This window comes from Diadema setosum, chromosome 5 (genome assembly GCF_964275005.1).
Source record: "Diadema setosum chromosome 5, eeDiaSeto1, whole genome shotgun sequence".
Classification (NCBI taxonomy): domain Eukaryota; kingdom Metazoa; phylum Echinodermata; class Echinoidea; order Diadematoida; family Diadematidae; genus Diadema; species Diadema setosum.
In genome coordinates, this window is record NC_092689.1 from 45,073,241 (window position 1) to 45,095,302 (window position 22,062).

General features: G+C 37.2%; 2 protein-coding genes across 2 annotated transcripts; both read left to right on the plus strand.

Annotated features, from left to right (window-relative positions):
* The first annotated feature begins 1,584 nt into the window (after positions 1-1,584).
* Positions 1,585-11,446, plus strand: LOC140228354 (glutathione S-transferase omega-1-like). Its single transcript, XM_072308580.1, has 5 exons — positions 1,585-1,960; positions 5,096-5,201; positions 7,048-7,267; positions 8,280-8,403; positions 9,290-11,446. The coding sequence occupies exons 1-5, from the start codon at positions 1,774-1,776 to the stop codon at positions 9,496-9,498; spliced, it is 846 nt and encodes a 281-aa protein (XP_072164681.1). The 5' UTR covers positions 1,585-1,773; the 3' UTR covers positions 9,499-11,446.
* A 1,424-nt stretch (positions 11,447-12,870) lies between these two features.
* Positions 12,871-16,985, plus strand: LOC140228948 (glutathione S-transferase omega-1-like). Its single transcript, XM_072309211.1, has 5 exons — positions 12,871-12,895; positions 13,910-14,015; positions 15,187-15,406; positions 16,022-16,145; positions 16,777-16,985. The coding sequence occupies exons 1-5, from the start codon at positions 12,871-12,873 to the stop codon at positions 16,983-16,985; spliced, it is 684 nt and encodes a 227-aa protein (XP_072165312.1).
* Positions 16,986-22,062: the final 5,077 nt, after the last annotated feature.

Consider the following 22,062-nt stretch of genomic DNA (forward strand, 5'->3'; position numbering starts at 1 on the left):
GCGAACATTTTTTTTCCCACCTAATTAGCGTCGTCTTTGCGTTGGCATCGCAGATCTACAGCTCACTAAAATCCATAGCAACATAGGAGTCATACCCGAATGTCAACCAGAAGAAAAGGGTTATTATCAAAACTTTCATTACCTTCAAATTGTCACTGTCACATGCAAAGAAGGTGAGGTTTTATACGTTTTACAGGATTAGTAGGAATACGCACCATACGGTTCCTTTTCAATTCTCTTGTCTCAAAGTATATAGGCCTACTTAGATGGAAAAGTGATGTGCTCTTTAATAGTTATCATAATATTTTGATGCAATAATGCTGTTTATTTCTCATGTTAAATTCTTGAATTCTACATTCATTCATCTATCTGAAAACCCCGAGACATTTTCAAACAGTGACTTTTAATACATGCGATTATTATGAAACGAAACAACGTTAGATGACATGAGGACGAGTGTAAGGCAAAAATAAATGAATAAATAAATGAATAAATAAAATTATTTGCCAGTGCATTATAGGAAAAGTATTTCCCACACCCGAACTGATGGGAAAGCCACCTTTTATGGCTGGTCGATGCCACATTCATATAGATTCCTATTAATAAGCTATAAAATGCAAAGAGGGAGAGGGAGTGATTCCATATAGCCTATGGCTCTATAGCCTAATAAAACGAGAACAGAAAAAAAAAATCCAATCTCTATTTGGAAAACAAACTCCCTTTTCTCCCCCCCCCCCATCTCTCTTCCTCTCTTTCTCAGAGATGGGTTTCACATTTCTCGAGGATGCTCATGACTGATAAGTTGTTGTCCTTGTTTTGTTTTGTTTTCAAAAGGACAATGTATAGGGCCTTTTGTTTTATACGGCCTATACGTCGTTTCTACAAATGTCGGGCATTGCATTATTCTGTTAGGAACGCATCACCGGCAGTCACCAACATTACAAACAAATTAAGGATTCTTACAAAACAGCAACCCTTCTAGAGCAAACGCAACTATAGCTTTCAGTAAATAAAAAACAACCAAAAACAAAACAAAAACAAAACCACAGCTATATACTCCAGTGGCGGATCCAGATTGTAGGGGTCGCACCGGGCGCGCGCCCCTTTATTTTTTGTTAAAATAAAAGAAAAAGAAAAAATGGGGGGTGCGCCCCCTTTAATTTTGTAAAGGGGACGGCCCTGTGACGACTGATTATTATTCTCAATCATGTAGAGTCTATAGGCATGATAGGGCCTAACGTATCAGGCCAATTACCCCCAATTGTAATTACCCCCCCCCCCGCCCCCCTCCCCCCCCCCCCGCCCCCCAGCTAAATAGGCCTAGTGGTTAGTGGTAAGGTTTAAGATTAGGATTGTGTTTAGGGCCAGGGGAAGGGTCCGGGGTAGCCTAATTGCCCAGGGGTACAGTAGATTCTAATTGCCCTAGACCCCTCAATCCAACGGCGGCGCGGCGTCGTGATCGACTGTGATGTGCATGTCAGTGAAGGGAACACGTAGCGTTCCATAGTATTGTGTTGCAGTGAGCAAGTAGCGTTCCATAAACGATTTTGTCCTTGGTCGTTGTTGCATAATGCCTAGAGAAATATAGGACCTAATTATTTAAAATAGTGTGTGGGCATAACATCTCCTCTTGACGTAAGTTCTCCCAAGGCGAGCACAGGTTTGGGCGGGGACCACTGTTCTGCCCTCTTCTTATCACGCACTTGTCGTCGGGGTAGGAAAAGGACGTGCCGCCGTCACTGTAGTGTAGGCACACCATTACCTGGGAGCTAGATGCGAGGTACAGGTACGCACAGACGTGTTTTGCTTTACGTGAAGACAAGAAGTTCTAGAGTGCAGTGTCTCTCTACCAGACAGCAGGGAACGGGTGAACCGCAAGGAGTGTGGAGACACGCTGACCATCACACAGAAATACAAGACCGGAAGTCCATCATCATGTCACAAAAGCATTTGAAAAAGGGTACGTGTAGGTAGCCCTAATGGGATGCATAATGTGTCTAGCTTCTTATTGTACAGGCGGGTTTTTGTAGCAATTTCTCATTCATGGCAGTGGTACATGCATGGCAGTATGTCATGATCATGACTTCGCCTTTCATGATTTTTTGTGGTGTATTGAGTGTTGATACATGTAATTTTAGCTCATAGATGCCCTTTGGTCTTTGGAGTTTGACTGGAATAGCAATTAGCGCCATAGCATAAATAGTGATATCTCATTCTTGTTTTGTAATGCATGCTATTGATACATCTGCTCTTGGGACACTCAAACAAAATGTGTTTATTTGAAGCACAAGCTCATTTCAGTAAGAATGTCTTTGTTTTTAGTGAATATTCAGTCGCTAGCTGCTGATGAGTACATGTGTTTGTAGGGAAACAATTAAATCTGAAATTAATGTGTTGGCTTTATTTGAAACAGGTGCTAAAAGTGGCTTTTTCACACTTTGTCTACTTCTTATCATATTTTTGTCCCCGCCGAACGAGTTCGAGCAGGGGACTATGAAACGGGCTCCGTACGTGTGTGTGTCCGTGTGTCCGTCCGTCCGTCCGTCCGTCCGTGTGTCCGTCCGTCCGTCCGTCCGTGTGTCCGTGTGTGCGTCCGTGTGTGATCAAAATCTTCAATTTGCTACTTCTCTGTCATTTATGAGCCAATTTTGATTCTGTTTGCTTTATATGATAGCACTACATGGGAGCTTTGAAACTTCTACACAGAATTTCAGTCGTGACCTTTGACCTTGACCTTTGACCTATATTGTACATTTTGCTACAAAATGCTACTCCTTCGCCATTTCTAACCCGATTTCGATTCCGTTTGCTTTATGTGATGGCACTAGGTGAGGGCTTCAAAACTTCTACACAGAATTTTGACCTTTGACTTCTTTGACCTTTGACCTTGATTTTTTGACCTATATTGTACATTTTGCTACAAAATGCTACTCCTTCGCCATTTCTAACCCGATTTCGATTCCGTTTGCTTTATGTGATGGCACTAGGTGAGGGCTTCAAAACTTCTACACAGAATTTTGACCTTTGACTTCTTTGACCTTTGACCTTGATTTTTGACCTATATTGTACATTTTGCTACGAAATGCTACTCCTTCGCCATTTTTAACCCGATTTCAATTCCGTTTGCTTTATATGATGGCACTAGTTGAGGGCTTCAAAACTTCTACACAGAATTTTGACCTTTGACTTCTATGACCTTTGACCTTGATTTTTGACCTATATTGTGCATTTTGCTACAGAATGCTACTCCTTCGCCATTTCTAACCCGATTTCGATTCCGTTTGCTTTATGTGATAGCACTAGGTGAGGGCTTCAAAACTTCTACACAGAATTTTGACCTTTGTCTTCTTTGACCTTTGACCTTGATTTTTGACCTATATTGTACATTGGCTACAAAATGCTACTCCTTGGCCATTTCTAACCCGATTTCGATTCCGTTTGCTTTATGTGATGGCACTAGGTGAGGGCTTCAAAACTTCTACACAGAATTTTGACCTTTGACTTCTTTGACCTTTGACCTTGATTTTTTGACCTATATTGCACATTTTGTTACAAAATGCTACTTCCGGCGGGGACATATGTTACGCACCGCGTAATTTCTACTTTTCCTTGTTACTGTAGAAGTAGCTACACGCAGCCGCTGTAGAGACAGCGGCTACACCTCTATTCCTTCGCAGACGTTGTCATTTTTCAGTTTGGTTGTGCGACTCCTTCATGAATATCTTTATTAATCATGGAAAACTAAAATACAAGGAATTATCGTAATCTATGATAATCATTCAATAATTGGTATGCGATTTTTTGTTTAATTACGTCAAAAACTCACCGAAATCTGTGGCTGAAATCAGGTCTGTAAACGTCCTTATTGCTTCACTCCTCATCTGCGTGTTATTATGAATGGCATTCACTCTCGTATACTACAACGTACATCGTAGGTAGTCGGAGAGGCGCCCTCTAGCTCTCCGACTACACCGTACGTTGTATAGTATACGAGAGTGAATGCCATTCAAATAACACGCAGATGAGGAGTGAAGCAGTAAGGACGTTTACAGACCTGATTTCAGCCACAGATTTCGGTGAGTTTTTGACGTAATTAAACAAAAAATCGTATACCGATTATTGAATGATTATCATAGATTACGATAATTCCTTGTATTTTAGTTTTCCATAATTAATAAAGATATTCATGAAGGAGTCGCACAACCACACTGAAAAATGACAACGTCTGCGAAGGAATACAGGTGCAGCCGCGTCGCTTCGCGACAGCAGCTGCGTGTAGTTACTGTAGAAGGTACATTGGATGGGTGATTTCAAGTTCGGTTTTATCGGCGGTGCTAGTGCTGAGATAGCACTAACAGGTTAGCCCTACAGCACTAGCAGTAGCACCGAACTTGAAATCACCCAGTGTGTACTGTAGTGGAGAAAACAAATTAACCAAATGTATGTAGCCCTGAGATGGAGTCTTCTCCACTGTGAAATATTGAAGAAAAAAAAAAAAAACATAAACCACTGCTTTACTTCAGATAATGGTGATATAACATTCTTATTTTTTATTTTTTGCACTAAAATGTCTCCAGTATCATTAAATAGGATACACTGCAGCACTCATGTAAACAAAAATATCATGACAATTATTTTGCAAACGGTTGTATATAAATACAGCACATATACTTGTAAGTTGTACAACATCTAGAATTTTTACTCAGGTTTTATTACTGTTCAAACAGTTTCACATAAACACATACAAATTCTACAATGTAAAAGTTACAAATTGATGTTGGGAAGAAGTACATGTAATATACTTCTAAGAGGTTTGATCTTTTTACCTGATATCAACTTTTCCGTCTAGATACTGAAGATTTTGACTCGTATTTTAAATTTGTATAGAGAAGGAGGTCTCCTAGTGCCTGTGTTGGGTAGGCCTACAGAGTGTATTTGACCCTGTCTGGCAATAACAGTGTGAATGTGGTATTATCCCACATTTCAGACAAAGATGTTACAGAGGTCTTGTTTCTCATCTTAATTTGGAATCTTCTGTCTGCACAATCTTTGTTGTGTATTATTTTTGTTCATCTCAATTGACATTATATTTCAGGAGAAGCCAACCCGCCAGTGAACAAGGATTTGCTGCGCATCTACAGTATGCGATTCTGTCCATTTGCTGAGCGACCATTGCTTGTCCTGGCAGCTAAGGGCATAGAGTAAGACTGACCGTACTATTTCTGCTTTCTCCAGCTTAGAATCCAAATTCTTCCTTTATTTCATGCGTGATGCACCAATATTAATTATCATCTGTAATTTCTTTTAGAATGTGTAAGAAATAGAGAGTAAAGAAATGTAGGAGTGGTTTTGGGGAAATTACAGTGCACCCCTGTTATAACAAACATGGTTATAACAATATTCTGGTTACAACAAAGTAAAAATTTGGGCTGCAGCTGTATCTGCTCTATATTTTTTATTGTTTATTTGTTCGGTTATCACAAAATTTTGATATGATGAAAGAAAATTGCTAGTCTTCATTATAACGGGAGTCCCCTGTAACACCCACTCAAGTCTTTGACTTACTGTGTACTTGCATCGACAGGCTTTCATGCATTAAAGGTAGGGGATACCTTTTACAGACCTCCCAAAATGCAGAAAAACATTAAATATGAACCTCAGGGGACTTGTCTAGGCCACTGCTGAGAAATTTGGAAGTCAACAGTTATCTACAATTTGAATAATGCACAAAACTCAACTACTCAGTAGTTCTGTGTGTCAGCCACACTTAAGCCTTTTTGTTGCAGTCTTCTGTATTTTTTATCTATAAACACAAATCTAAAAGTATAAGAGCTGATGTAATAACATATAGAGTGTGTGGCAAGAATGTATATAGAAATGTTTGTAAGTTTTTATGAACTTTCTTCACAAAATATACATGATGGACACACATGCAGTGCATGGGTCTGCAAAGGTAGCCTAGTAATGTACTGGAATTTACGGTGAGCCCCGAAAAAAATTCAATTTAGAATCTAACGGTCAATAAAAATGTACTAAATGTTACCTTCCACTTTCAATACTTTATGGGAGTTTCTAAAATGATACTCTCTTCAACATACCACTGTATTTATACAACTATTCATTTAAGGCATGCAAGTGGGATTCCCTACCTTTAAAGGGAAGATAAACCCCAAGAACAATGTGGATTGAGTGAAAGCAGCAACATTAGTAGAACACATCAGTGAAAGTTTGAAGAAAATCGGACAATCGATGCAAAAGTTATAAATTTTTTAAGTTTTGGTGTTGGAACCGCTGGATGAGGAGACTACTAGAGGTTATGACGTATGAGTGGACTACAATATCAAGAAAATATAAAGAAAATACTACAAAAAACCATTTTTCATGAAAATTACAAATTCCATCAACTTGATATTGACATATGTTAAGGGTAACAATTATTCCCTTGCTTTCTGAAAGCGGTTGGTCCACTGCTCTTTCATAATTCTAGAAAAGTGAATTTTTGTTGAATATCCTTTATATTTTCTTTGTATTGTTGTCCACTCATACGTCATATCCTCTAGTAGTCTCCTCATGCAGCGGTTCCACCACCAAAACTTTCAAAATTCATAACTTTTGCATCGATTGTCCGATTTTTCTCAAACTTTCACTGATGTGTTCTACTAATGTTGCTGCTTTCACTCAATCCACATTGCTCTTTGGGTTTACCTTCCCTTTAAGTATGATATTGTCAAAAACATCCATACAATGCCTTCTGAAAATGGAGAATAACAGAATGCTTGGATCATTGTTTCCAGTTCTGATTATCCTGTCTTGTAGATGCAATGGATGCAAGCAGTGTCAAAATAAAAGTATTTGCCCAATGGGGTCAGATTGCCCCCCCCCCCCCCCTTGTGCCCTGATATGATATTCTCAAATACTTTAGTGAAAGAAATCTTGATTTCTGGTTTTTGCTGTTTGTTTTTGTTCCTAATGATCAATGAGGAATATGGTTGATGATGCATTGAATACCAGATTCATATGAGACTTTTGCTTTCATTTGATTTCAAGGCATGAGGTTGTCAACTGCAACCTGATGGAAAAACCAGAGTTTCTTCTTGAGCGAAATCCGGCGGGAAAAGTTCCTGTCATGGAATATAAAGGCAAAGTCATACCAGAGTCACTGGTTATTTGTGATCTTCTGGACGAGCTGTTCCCAGACAAGCCTCTGTGGTCCAAAGACCCATACCAGAAGGCCATGAACCGCCTTGCTATGGAGAAGTTTAGCAGTGTAAGTAGAACATGGATGAATACCCACATTTAAATTCTAGTGATCTGTACAGGGGCTGCTACTATGCGAGTATCCTTTGTAATGGCACTTAAACAAACATGCACACACATGCACACAAAGAGAAAACAAGAAGAAGACAGTAAAATGGCTGCAAATGTCTGACTGTAAAACATTGTTTTAAGTTGGTATATGGAGTACACTGTAACAAAACAAACTTAGCTAAAGTGGATGTTGCAGATCTTCTTTTTCTGGGCCAGATCATGCACTGCAGTGAATTTGTTTCATTTGATGCTGCAGCTTGATTATCATAATGGTGACAAAGACTATACTGTAAAAGTGGAAACTTTCGCAGTGTTGAAATTTTTACGCATTTCGCGCAACCAGAAACTAGCACGAAAATAAAAGCACGTGAATATTTTTGCTTGCCATATGTTCCTGTGCGTGATGTCTTGATTCCGCGGAATTAAAAACACGCGAAACTCTTCTTACCCAGCCAAGCGCGAAAAATTAGTCGCGCGAAAATATCCACTTTTACAGTACTGGCTTTAGAGACAAAGGAGTGAATTTGGCTGTGAATTTGGCTGTGAATTTGGCTGTGAATTTGGCTCCTCAGAAGTGAGACTTTAAATGTAAAGACTCTTGCAACATACATTGTAATTATGTTAACAAGAGTGTTAGAATTGAACATAAGCTTCCCTTTGCTTTGCTTTGTATCAGTAGACTAGAGTTGTTTGATATCTTACATCAAATGAATGTCAATGTTATCTCATAAACTACTTCTGTAAGCACTTAATAAGCACAGAGAAAATGAAGATGACAATGTAAGGTGTCAAAGAAGGATATTCAGAAGTACCCAGTCATTCACAAATTTAGAACTCCAGTGCTATCATGATTTTCTTTTGTGAAGTAAGTTTTTGCAATTGTGGCATTCCTCAATGAATAATATATTATAGACATGCAAGAAAAGGCAGTAAAATGTAATGAAATGTTCTTGTTGACTTTTTTCCTGTAGAGTATTGGCAGTTTCTATAAAGCAATAAGGAATCCAGATGACAAAGAGCTGATGAACGCACTGGTCAAATCCTTGAAAGACTTCCAAGATTTGCTGATGGCCAGGAAAACCCCTTTCTTAGGAGGTATGGGTAGCCTTGACAAAGGATTGATTAAAAGAATGCAGTTTATCACTTCAATATAGTATTAAGTGGGTTAATAAAAAAAAAAAAAAAAAAAAAAGATGCTGTCCATATGAATGGCATCCTGGTGGCTAATGATACAGGGGGATTCACTCAGTTCAAAAATGTTGCTGCCACTGAACATTTTTTTTTGTAGTACCATGTTATACTTAAATGACAGTAAATATTGTGGAAAGGAATCTGTTGGATCATTTACATTATTCTTCCAGTTCATGGGATTGTCACCTTTTCCATATGAATTTGACCCTAAATGTTTCAGGTACAGTACATCATCAAATAATTACTTTTGCTTCCATGAGTTCATTTAGTATTACACAAGATCTTATTTGATGCTGCTTGTGTGTATGTGCATATAGTATGTGAACATTTGATTTTTTCTTCAGAATTGTAAGTACATGTACGTGTATATTCTGTATTGTGGGGTCTATGATAGAATGATAATTATAAAGCTGTACAGTGTACATTGCAGTTACAGGAGTGATGCAAAATGTGAATAGAATGACAGACTTGCATTGTGCTTACGACAAAAACAAATAGTTGATATTTTTGTAAGAAATTCTTCAAAAATGCCCAATACTCATACAGCAATTCAGTATTCTTTCAGGGTTTTGTGAGTTTTTTATGGATCAGGAGTTGTATGCTGTAATGCTTTATGTATATAAAATGTACCATTGAATTCATCCTTCATGCAACAAGACAGGGTTCGAAGGAGACATTTTTTGCAGTGGGAATATGTTCACAATTAACTTACAATAAATTGCTTGTACATAATGCCCATCCTGACCACAGGACAGCCTGCATCCAAGCTTACTTCTGTCTGTCCTTTCAGGTGACCAGTGTGGAATGGCTGACCTGATGATCTACCCCTTCCTGGAGAGAATGATGACTGTCCCTCAGCTCATGTCCAATGTCCCTGATCTGACCAACTACACCAATCGCCTGACCGCTTTGCCTTACGTACAGTCTACCATCGTAACTGCCGAAGAGCTGAAGAACTTCTACGCAGGGTACATCGCTGGAAACCCAGTTTATGATTAGAATACCATACGTACATCTTATCATCAGGGAAAGAAAGTTTACCTCCTCTGTCACATGCTTTTTGTTTGTTTTATTGCATGTTTGTTGGTGTGGTAAAAGGTACACACAGAATTGCTTCCTCAAGTTTATAAGGCAAACAACTTGATAAGTATTGTTAAGTAAGCTGTAGACCCTACTTCTGTATAATGAAACATTTCATGTTAAACTTTGAATGAAGGCAGCTAGATATTATATGGAACACTTGTGTAAGTTGAGAGGGCACTGGAGAAGGAAAAATTGGGAGGTGAATTTTCTTTCCTTCATTACATGATAGGGGGCATATATCTCCCTTGGTTAGCCTGTTGAGGACGAGTATACTCTGGCAGGTGTGTATGGGAAATGCATGTTGTAGCAAAATCAAACTGTCCTCAGCGGGTTAACCTGTTGCATACAAATGGTTGTAATTTTTGTAGCATCATTACATTGCATGCCTGGATCCTGTAAGTCATAGGTTAAATGATATTATCATTTAACCTGTTTTCTTAAAGAAAACAGAATGAACTTGACTGTTGTGCAAGAATTTCAGATTCAAGGCTGATTCAGGCTATAATTAGTGTATACTTGACTAGTCTCTTTTTTCCAGTCTTCCTATCTCATTTCAACTCCATTTTTCAAGTGTTATATGACAGCCTACCCGAAATTTTTCAGTTACTTGCCCAAAGATTACTGTGGCTTGCCTAATGTTTCTCTGACACTTGCCGACCTTGCAGCATAGTAAATAAATAGCGATCAAATTTTTGATGAAGGGGATATGAGGGCAAAGGTAGGGAAGATGACTCACCCCTAGATTGGTTGGTCAGTAATGAATTGAATTTTGTCGTGCTGAAAAGAGTGTTGGTCCTTGGGACAATCTGGAGTTCAAAATTCCCCTTGGAGGCCATGTTGGTGATTTACTGAGTTATGATTAGTCCTAGCTTTCCAGATACATTTTCTTTCTTTTCATTTTATCTCAAAGCTCTGCTGTCCTGCTGCCTTTGATTTGTCTGATCTCACACAATAATGATCCATGTGCTCTCTAAGGTCATATTTAGGTGAATTAACAGATTTTTTGGTGTCTGGTGGTGTAGGATAATTGGTATTTTTAAGTCTTGAGGTAAAAGTCTTGTTTTGACTTGTGTTTACTGTGCACACTTGATGCCAATTAATGATAAGCTGCTTCTAGCAGCTTTGGTTCTTCAATGAACATCATAGTGCATAGCATAAACCTCAAACATTTGTAGGAATCTGCTGTGATCATGTCAAAACTATCAAATTCTTCAGAAAATCAATCATGTGTATGAACTCGGTATTTTGTTTTTCTCTCTGCATCTTGATATTGCATTTATCTTGGTGGATTCTGCTCAGAGGTGAGACTCAGAGGTGAACAATGTGCAGATTATATACTACATTGTATTAGGAATGAGTTTGGGCTGACTTGATTTAGAGGTCAAAGACCCTTGAATCTTATATGAAAGGGCGGATTTTATCTGTACGGCATATATGTTAATTGTTTATGAATGTATGCCTGAATAGAGATAAATTCTTGTGTAACAGGAGATGTACTTATGAAGTTCAGTGTGAGAGTCCATTATTTGTTCAAAATGTGCCAGACATATAATGAATTAAATCTGGTATTATTTACGGGTTAAATGCATTCAAAAAGATTTTTTTTTTTTTTTTTTTTTTTTTGCATCAAGTTTATAGGTCAGATTCTTTTTGTTTACTTGAAGATTTCACAAAATCCGTAACGTGTTACAGGCTAAAACATTTTGAACTGTCTGCCAATGTCATCCAAATCTCTTTTGTGTTAAAATGGTTTATAAAAAACTAGTTGCAGAATATCATATGCATTTTGTGCAGTGCACCAACCCAAAATCTTGTGATGCAGTCCAAGTTGGAAAAAAAAAAGGAATTAGTTACTTTTACCTTTTATCTCATCGTTGCAGTTGGAAGTGTGGATACAAATACCTGATTATTTTATTTTCTGAGTGGCAATTGTTTATATTCATGTTGGACGATGAATCTACATATTTCATCCTTGTCTCTCTATTTTCATTGTAGTGCAAGTATTTTATGAGGTACATTTATGCAGCATCAGATCAGCAACTGATCTTTGAAAGCTGCTTTAAAAAGTTAAATGGACCAAGTATAGTCTTTTTGTATGCTGTGTGCTGCACCATCGATTGTGAATTGGAAAGGTTCAAGAGAACCAGTTTGATTTTATATGTAATGCTGAAATAAATTTACATTTGTACAAGAATGTGTGGTTTGAAAGGCATATACTCAGTGCAAGGTGGAAAATGAGTATATTCATAGTATGTGGTATACATGCATTCATGAGTGAATAAAAGATTCTACTTACTTGGATATACAATTTCTTGTGTAGTTACAAGTATTTTTCGTAGTTCAAGAATCGTGTGTATTCTTTCAAGGCTATTGACATTCCACACGGCTATACTTGTGCAGTCATTTAAACGATATGAAAAGATAAACCAAAACCAGTGACGGTCATTTAGTGGTATGGAGTATGTCAGTGACTGGACAATATTATTTCATAATCGTGTATTTATTTTGCTGTCGTGTACTGTCTTCCAAAATATTCACACACTCCACACTGTTTGTATGTAATATAGTTATGTGTGTTGTTGTTGTGTGTGTGTGTGTGTGTGTATGTGGAATATCAAAGGAGTAGCGGCCAGAAGAACACCCCGACTCCCCGTCAGGAGTTAGCCAAAACTTTGCTGAATCATTGATATATGCAGATATTTTATACACCTATATAGATATATATATATATATATATATATATATATATATATATATATATATATATATATATATATATATATATATATATATATACATACATATATACATATATATATATATATATATATATATATATATATATATATATATATATATATATATATATATATATACATACATACATATATGGAGAGAGAGAGAAAGTAGGAGATAGTATGTTTACTAGTGCATGTTTACCCTCCGTGTGAAAAATGCTGACATCATTGTTGACACCATCGAGTCTCCAGACAAAACTGAACGCACAAAATCAGCACGCTGCAGTCAGTGAGCACCGGATCAACGATACCACATTGAATGAACAATACATTGACCTCCTCTTACGTAATCACCACAGTCTACTTGGGCTTCAATGTATTGTACGATGAATGTGTAAAATGCCGAGTTGTTCATCTTTCTTGTTGACGAGAGCTAGAGAGGCGAGTTGACCGGCACCTCTTTCCCTTCACTGTCAGGACTGTGGTGACTTAGGTTGACGGACAGATCATTTATTATTTGCACCAGAAGCAGAAGTGACCAGCAGATCACATGTCTCAGCGACATTTAAAACGAGGTAAGCATGAACTTGTTACATGTCATTTGAAAAGGGTGAGTGTTTCGGAACGGTCTTGCGTAGTTCTGTGCCGTATATTTGGTGCATTATTCTCTACTGTATACACTTTGCCCCATCTCCATCTGATCTTGAACTAGTCAGTGGAGTCAAGGGGTGATGTTAACTTAATTATGGCGAAAACTCGCGATTGTTGGATATCTGATATATGTTAACGTTGCACTATCCCATTCACAACAAAAGGTCCTCCCGTTAATAATGATCATAAAAAGAATTAAACATCGTTGGTAACCATTTTGGGAAGAAGTGTGCAACAATCTGACAATAGGAAGTCGAGGAGGAAATTTTAGAAACCAATCTATTTATTGGCATCAATAGGGTGTATAGGTATACTATTATGGGGATGTTTTATACCTTGTAACTACAGTTTGCTAGATAATGTTGCGAGTAAAGTTTCCACCGACTCAACCAACAGTGAATATAAATGCATGATATAGTGATGTGCTTCAAATAGTCAATGTTGTAAAGCGCCTTTTCAGTTTCGCATTCAAGTCATTTTATCGATGTCTATTTATCTTTAAACACTGAAGTATAGTTCAGCTCGTGTACAGAGGCAATAAAAATGTAACAAGAAGAGAAAAGAGAAGGTGGAACTTAACCATAATCGTTAGGAGTGTTCACTGTAGCAAAGAAGTGTATAATGATTAGCATAATATACCTTATATATATATATATATATATATATATATATATATATATATATATATATATATATATATATATTATATACACGGTCAATATCATTATTATCGCATACATAGTCCTACGTACATCCACACATACAGAATAGATCAACATAATATGTATATAGTATTTCTATATAATGTGCATAGGTCCTGTTGTATTACAGAGCATCAACGATTGAACGATTTCGAGGGTCAATTGTGAGGGTATATAACATTTAATTCTCGGTAAGCTTGTGAGGAAATCTCTCGTCAAACGTTTCAAATTTTACAGGGGATGCGAACCCACCAGTTCACAAAGACGTCCTGCGGATTTACAGCATGAAATACTGTCCGTTTGCTGAGAGAGCACTGCTGGTTCTCACTGCGAAAGGAATCGAGTAAGGCAACCTGTAATTGAAATGAAAATGAAATCAGGTCCATTATTTCGAAGGTTCGTTATTCCGAAAATGAAATAAGGTTCGTAATCTTGAGGGTTCGTTCGGATAATCGAATTTTCGGAATATCGCACCTTCGGAATATAACGCCACAAATGTTTGACTTAATGAACCCTATTTTCATTTTCGGATTAACGAACACCTGGGTGTATAGGCCTATGAATTTGGTGTAGTATAATTATAGACCCGCGTTACGGAATAACGAACCTTCGAAATAATGAACATCACCCGTAATATCACTGCCATTCGCTTCACAACGTTACTGTTTAACATCCCGTCTATACCTATTCTTCTTTCTCTTTGCCTTTATTTGTGAAATGTATACATAAAATACGTATAATGCCTGGGATACAACCTGTTATAGTGGGTGGTAACTTTAGCCCCATGCAGAGAATGTGATTAATTTATAAGAGTCCCTTACACTATTGTGATCTTCTGCCGACTCACAATTTTAATCTCTCCTCACAAAAAAAAAGAAAACTAGTAAATACTTATTGTTTATTCGTGTCAGCCTATATCGGACTTTTAGAAGCAACATTCGCCCTTAGCATTGAGAAAATGTCACCCGCTTATTAACAGGCTTGCTGATATCGAGGTTTTCGCCAATATACTGCGTCCTGCTTAAAATATTCAAGTCTCTATAGATTGTTATATTTCCTCTGCATATTGCACGAACTCACACGCACACGCACACACATAGTATACATCTGTGTGTGTGTGTGTGTGTGTGTGTGTGTGTGTGTGCGCGCGCGCGTGTGTCTACATATACATAAACGATATTACGGATATAAAATCGTGAGAACATGATCGATATTGGTATGGATGCCATTATTCGTCTTGATGTGTATGGGCAGGGGCGAAGAAAAAAAAAGATCAAAGAAAGAATTCAAGAAAACATGGTTATTAAACATAAATAAAGTTCATGGAATTTGTAAATAGAAAGTATTAGCTCAGTTCAGTTTAGTTCAGTTTATTTCATTTAATCACGGCAATTTGCTTCAGCAATTAAAGCTGTTCTTCTGCAATTCCGCGAACAACATAAAAGTAGCAGAAATACATACAAGCTGCTCGTATTGTCATCTCGAAGCGATATGGTTTTCAATTTTCAATCCAGGCACGAAATTGTCAACTGCAACCTGAATGAGAAGCCAGAGTTTCTCCTTGAGCGAAATCCCGCGGGAACAGTCCCGGTCCTGGAGTTTCAGGGCAATGTTGTCCCGGACTCCTTAATCATCAGTGACCTGTTGGAGGAGCTCTTTACCGACAAACCTTTAGCTTCCAAAGACCCCTATCAGAAGGCCCTGGACAGACTGGTGGTGGAAAAATTCTCTCCTGTACGTATACTCCACAGACCTTTTTCTTTTACCGCACCTTCCTATACGTATACTCCAGACATTTTTCTATTATCTCACCTTCATAGCTGATAAGATATGAATCTAATTGCCCACATGTGTCATTTTAAAATGCTAAAACACTCAGTTCTGCTCTTCAAGATGAGTTCATCTATTAATCGTCATTATAATTTGATTGAAGAATATTTGTCAACATAAGTTAAGTGTTTCTAGATATTGGTATTTTAGCAATGTTTGACGTGTACATGTACATTTTACTGATCTTGGATGAACATCGTTCTTTAATTACCACTGATCTTTGAAAAACAATATGTTTTGAAGTTTACTGATCCTACTGCATACAATGAATGAAAACTCTGATAAGAAATTACTATTTAATTCACATATAACCCATGTTGTAGAGCATACGTACTGTTTCATGTCTTTCTCTGTTTATGAATAATTTAGTTCGTACCCGTTTGTCAGTGCTTGCTATAGTCTAGTACTGTACCACGTACTTTCATCCTTTTCAACTCTCCGCATTAAGTTAGAGGCGTTGTATATACGGTGTTTATGTTTTTTAATTCATGTAATTTCTACACCTACCCCGCTTTTCAGGTTATCACCTACTTCTACAAGGCTTATAAGAATAAAGACATGCCTGAATTGATGGAAACTTTAAGAAAACAGCTGGCTACTTTCCAAGAGGTGCTTAAAGCTAAACAGACTCCCTTCCTAGGAGGTGAGATAAAATACGCTAAATATTGATTGACATGTCAGTTTGAACTGCCGTGTCTTGGTTTACTCGTTCGCTAGATTTACTATCAGTCATCACTACATTCCTCGGAATGAACATTTTTGGTTTCATGTCATCAAATCAGTATAATGCTCAATTTTCGTTCGTGTTCGATCATGATTCAAATTCTTGCAAACCGCGCCGTTACATCTATTCCAGGAAATGCATGCTGTGTGCTTATTGTGAGATAGTTCCACAACACCATTGAAAACAACGTTGATTTTGTCAAGGCCAAAGGTCGTGTCATCACCCTACAATGACGCTTATTCATCGACCCCTCCCCCCCCCCCCAAAAAAAAAGGAGTAATGGTGGCTACTACACTATACCAATATCCATAGTTTGCAAGATGGAGATCATTAGATGCTTCTTTTTACTACTAAATATGTCGCAAATTCCACATTGTTGTGCATGATGGTTCGGAGTTCCTTTCGTGTATTTCATGAGGGCATTCTTTTAAGAACACGATAATCTCAATTTTGTTCGAGTCCCGAGATTGTGTACGAAGAGATTTATTACCGGTAATAGCATCCCTTTGCGATCACTCCAACAGAGTTATTGGATATCTTTGTGTTCCAGGTGAGCACTACACAATGCCCGACCTGATGGTTTACCCATGGCTGGAGCGATTGATGAATGACGTAGATCTCATGGAGGGCTTTCCCGAGCTGGTTGCCTATAGCAACCGGATGAGTCAGGTGCCACCAGTGAAAGCCATCGCTGTTCCCAAGGAGGAGATGGACGAATTCTACAAGGGTTACCACGCTGGCAAAGCTGTTTATATCTAGTTCACCAATGTCTGCTAGAGGTTCCATGGTTAACAATGAAAGTTGTGTAAAGGAATGAGAAAGTTTTGATTTTCCCCCTGAAAAGGACATCGGCTAACTTGACATTTTTGATGATCGCAGAACACATCTCTTTACATTTTTTTTTTCCACATGACAGTTACTCCACTAAAATACGAACTGACAATCATCAAAATGATTTGACTCAGTAAAGATGTATAGTTTTTTGTTTTTTTTAATGCAAAATCCACTAAAGTGAAATTTTGTACAGTACATAAAGAGCAAAATTAAATTATTGTTGGACCCAGAAACAAAGGGTTATCATAATGATAACAAGTTTTCAGTATACACATTTTTCTTTTTATGAGACTTACCATATAAATTGTAGGTAAGAGTGTTCCAATCCACTTTATTTCCAGTTTTATTGTCTGTCATGTTGTAGATTTTCCACATTTTTGATAAGACATTACAGGTAATTGTACAAGCACTGTACACACACTGACACACACACACATACGCAACGCACACACGCACGCGCACACACACACATATATATATATGTATAATATATGTATATAAATTTTGCATCTTTACAGATTTAGATCACACGAACTTTATCTAGAGAGAATAATATGACCAGGTCAATGTTGGGCATTATTCATTATTCACAGCTCAAAGGTACGCTGTATTTACATCTGTCAGAGACATTATAGAGAGAGAATGTAAATGCTTAATCGAACTGAAATTGAAATACAAATGTAATATAAATTTTATTTTCTAGTACTAGTAACTTTTAATACTACTCTACTATGGGATGTCTTAATAGCTTTTCATTCAGTAGTGTAAATTGCAAATTCATTGTCACACAAGCGTCAATACTGCCGGTCAACATCTCTGTTAAAGTTGATTTAAACTAAAACCTTACATTGATATTGACTATACTTGTCACATTTTGTCTTAGCCAACTTTACTGTGGGCATTGGTGGGCAGTGTACGTATATTTCTGTGTGTTCTGCTATTCTCTGAGGACCAAATTTTGATTGTGTACACAATTATATGTGTGCTTGTGTTTGTGTGTGTGAGTAAATACAATGTGTAAAATTCATTCCTCAAAATGGAGAATGCATTTAATTACTCATAGCACTAACTTGGCTCTAACACTTTTGGTTCTGAAGGAGACTTAAGTCGTAGATGACTGAACAAAATTACAGTACAAGGTACTTCCCAATGGCATTCTTCTGATCTAAATTAGTGACATAGTTACATGTTTGTATTGCTTTTTTTTTTCAAGTTCATATCAAATGATGTCCTACAAGCTATAACATTATACTTTTCCTATCAGATCATTTATTTGTTTGTTCGTTTGTTTGTCTGTTTTTTGTAACCTTAAGCCCTCAAATTAAAACAGCATCACAACAAAATGCAGCAGGAAAACTGAATCATTTCATTTCGAGGTGTTTTTTTTTTTAATATTATTTTGAATGTCGGACACACTTTGCACAATGTGCAGTGTCTTCATAAAATGCATGCATGACCTTGGGCATGAATGTCACATTCATCACATTCATACATGTACATACATTGTACATACATACATACATACATACATACATACATAAATACATACATACATATAAACAATATGTAAAGACCACAAAACTTAACCCCAGGAGATATTTGTGAATTTGAGAGTACATGCACCACACCAATACAACACCAATATCGAGTCCATCATTTGGTTTACATGAAATTATTTACCAACCAAGAAACAAAGGTGATCATAGTCATATTGCACAAAATATAGGACAGGATTATAGCAGTTTGTATTAGCAGACATAGAAACAGCCAATATCTGGTACAAAACAGAAGATAGTGTAACAAATTCATATCATAAGCTATGAAAAAAAAAACCCAACAAATCTGCCTACATATTTGTAGTCCACACTGAAAATTGGCATGTTTGGAGATTTGTGGGCATATTAGTATATAGTATTACTATCAAAAGTGTGGCAATTTTTCATGACAGGTGTATGATGCATTTCCATCATATGATGTAAATAAGATAATAATGTATACTTGTGTGTCTATGCAGCATGACTGCCAGCTGTATGACAAACACAGAAAAGTGTAGACCTTTGTGATTGGTAAATTTCACACACAAATCTGACATCAGCATTCTTCATTTCAACTGGCATGAAAGACACACTGAAGTAAGAATTTAGGTGGAAAAGAAAAAAAAATGAGTTGGAAATTTAGATTAGGTTCCAGGCTTGGTCCTGTATTTCCAGTTTAGGAAAATACTTGTATCAAAATACAACATTGTGGCTGTTGTACTGTTGATGCACACACAGACATAATACAGATACAAGGTACAGATATCATTCAGTACACTATCATGAACATGTGCTGACAAATCCAACAAAACATTATGATTATTCATATAATTAAAATGTTTACAATTTCATGGAAAATTGTATGAAGCTAGGAGTAAAAAGAGACTTTAAGCACGCAATGAACTCAAATCCCATTTTCGTCATCTCTTTATATCACCATGTTGGACCACTCGTCATAGGAGCTAGTACATAGTCCTGTCTTTCACAATTGTCTGCAAACAAATTCTGCCTCAGAGAAATGAATAAAAGTCAGAGTAGTAATAAAGATACCATACATACACAGGTGTATATGACTATATATATATACATTTTTTTTTTTTTTAGTAAGTATGTATTTTCTGTAATGTTTTGATATACAACATTGTTGTTTTCTGAATGTCCTCTAGCATACATTGTAGCTAAGCTGGGTCTTGCTTGTTGACTCTGAGTTGGTGTTAGCAATGTGAATTCAATAAAATGTCTACAAATTGATGAGCAGGGAAGAACACATCATTGATGTACAGATTATATTGCAGACTCCTTTTCTTGAAAAAAGAAAATCTGTTTCTCATGACACATTCATGTTTGAATATGAACTCATTTTGATCAAATGTACACCATCCTATCCATATTAAATCAGACGAAGTCACAGTGAAGGTACTTTAACTTAGAATGTCTAGAAAGCAGAACTTGGGTACCATAATCAAATTCCAGTTGGTCACTATGTGCAAACCGGGCTATCTGCATCTGATTAGCATCAAAATCATTGTCATGTGTACATTCTGACTGATCTTTCAATCTCTATTTCTCTACAAGCACCTGTTGTTCACGTAATAGTTTTTACCCTAAACCAACTAAAAAAACAACAATAAAGTACAAGTCATAAAACTACAAAATTTGAAAGAAACAATGCATCAACATCCACCATTATGCACGGAAGTACATTATCATACAGTGAGACAACACATACATGTATCTACACATCCATTGGCCCTGTGATTGTGAGAGAAATAACAAAATTGAGTAATAAATAGCTCCATGCTTGACCAAGAATATATACATAACAAGTGGAAATGTACATGATGCAGATATTCTGATGAACCATACCTGCCTCACAAATTACAGAACAACAGTCTACTTTTGGCACAAGAGCAAGAAAACTTTCAGACCTAACAGTTGTACTTTAGTAGGCTGAAACCAAGTCCAGACTGCAGGAAATGTGATGACCCTATCTTAAAATGACTTGTACAGGAACAATGGAAGTTAGAATCAAAACTTGGTGTGGGAGGACTATGTAAACACTGCTTGAAAATTGAATGTGCAGAGCTGCCAAAGTAACTAAGAACCAGAAGGGCACAACAGCTTTCAAAGATTTTAGCATGGATAAAAACAAAACAATCAATTTTCATGAAAAAAAAAATTAATTTAATCAAAAGTGGGTGAATCAATAAGCTTTGTTTTAGATTATAAATCGTCAGCTAAGAACCAGAAGGGCACAACAGCTTTCAGAGATTTAAGCATGGATAAAAACGAAACAATCAATTTTCGTGAAATAAAAATTTTATTTAATTAAACGTGGGTGAATTAATAAGCTTTGTTCCAAATACAGCTTTAAATAGCACCCTTGCGGTTTTAATTTTTGTCTACATTTTACTGAAAATGAAAATAATTAAAAATTGACACTGTAATGTACATGAGATTGAGCTCTACAACATACCAACAATCAACCCCCTCCCCCCCCCCCCCAAAAAAAAGGGATAAAGTCCTTCAGGTTTTCAGCCGATGAAATGTAGATACTGCATGTATCAAGCATGCTCGTAGAAATTTTAGGAAATCCATTCTCACATCAGAAACAAAGACAGAACTCCTTCATTTGGGAAGAAGATCAGCAAATATGGCAAATAAGCACTAGTTTGTAGCTCTCCGTCAACAGTACATGGTTGTAAGCGCAAAAGGATGATGCATCCAGTATACCGGTATACAAATGACGGACAGGTCTGAGTGCGTCAGTCGGAATTGTGCGCATAAGGTAACTATGGAATGCTTAACCCACGAGGCGAAGCCGAGTGGGTTTAGGCTAAATTCCATAGTTACCGCATGCACACTATATTCCGACTGACGCACGAAAAGAACATGTGCGTCATCTGATTTATAGAATGGGTAATTTTCTTGTCAAAAACCCATTTTTCTATCGTGTTACCCGATGACAAAATTACTGGATGCATTTCCTTTTGGCTTGCCGTAAACGAGCATGCATCAGTTTTTACTGGACGCACGGCCAGCCATGCATCAGTATTTACTGGACGCATGGCCAACCCGAGTGCGCGAACGCTTGCTTAGTGCGCAAACCTTTGTTACAAGTACGCGTACTCTTGCTACAAGTGCGCGATAACATGTTTACCACTGTGACTCAGCGTACATAGCGTGCGGCCAGTAAAAATCAACACATAGCTCTCGACCAATCAGATCACAGGATTCTCGCTACCCATTCTATAATAGTTTTTATTAATTCCCAAGATCACAGCAAATTTGGCTCAGTTTCATTCAAGTCTATGATAACGCAATACAAAAATTGTATATCTATCACAACAACCAATGTGATGTTAGCATAACACAGGAGACATTAATCTCCCCTCATCACATAAATGGAAGATGTCTTGTTCTACAGTGCACTCCCGTTATAACACAGTTATAACAACACTCTCTTC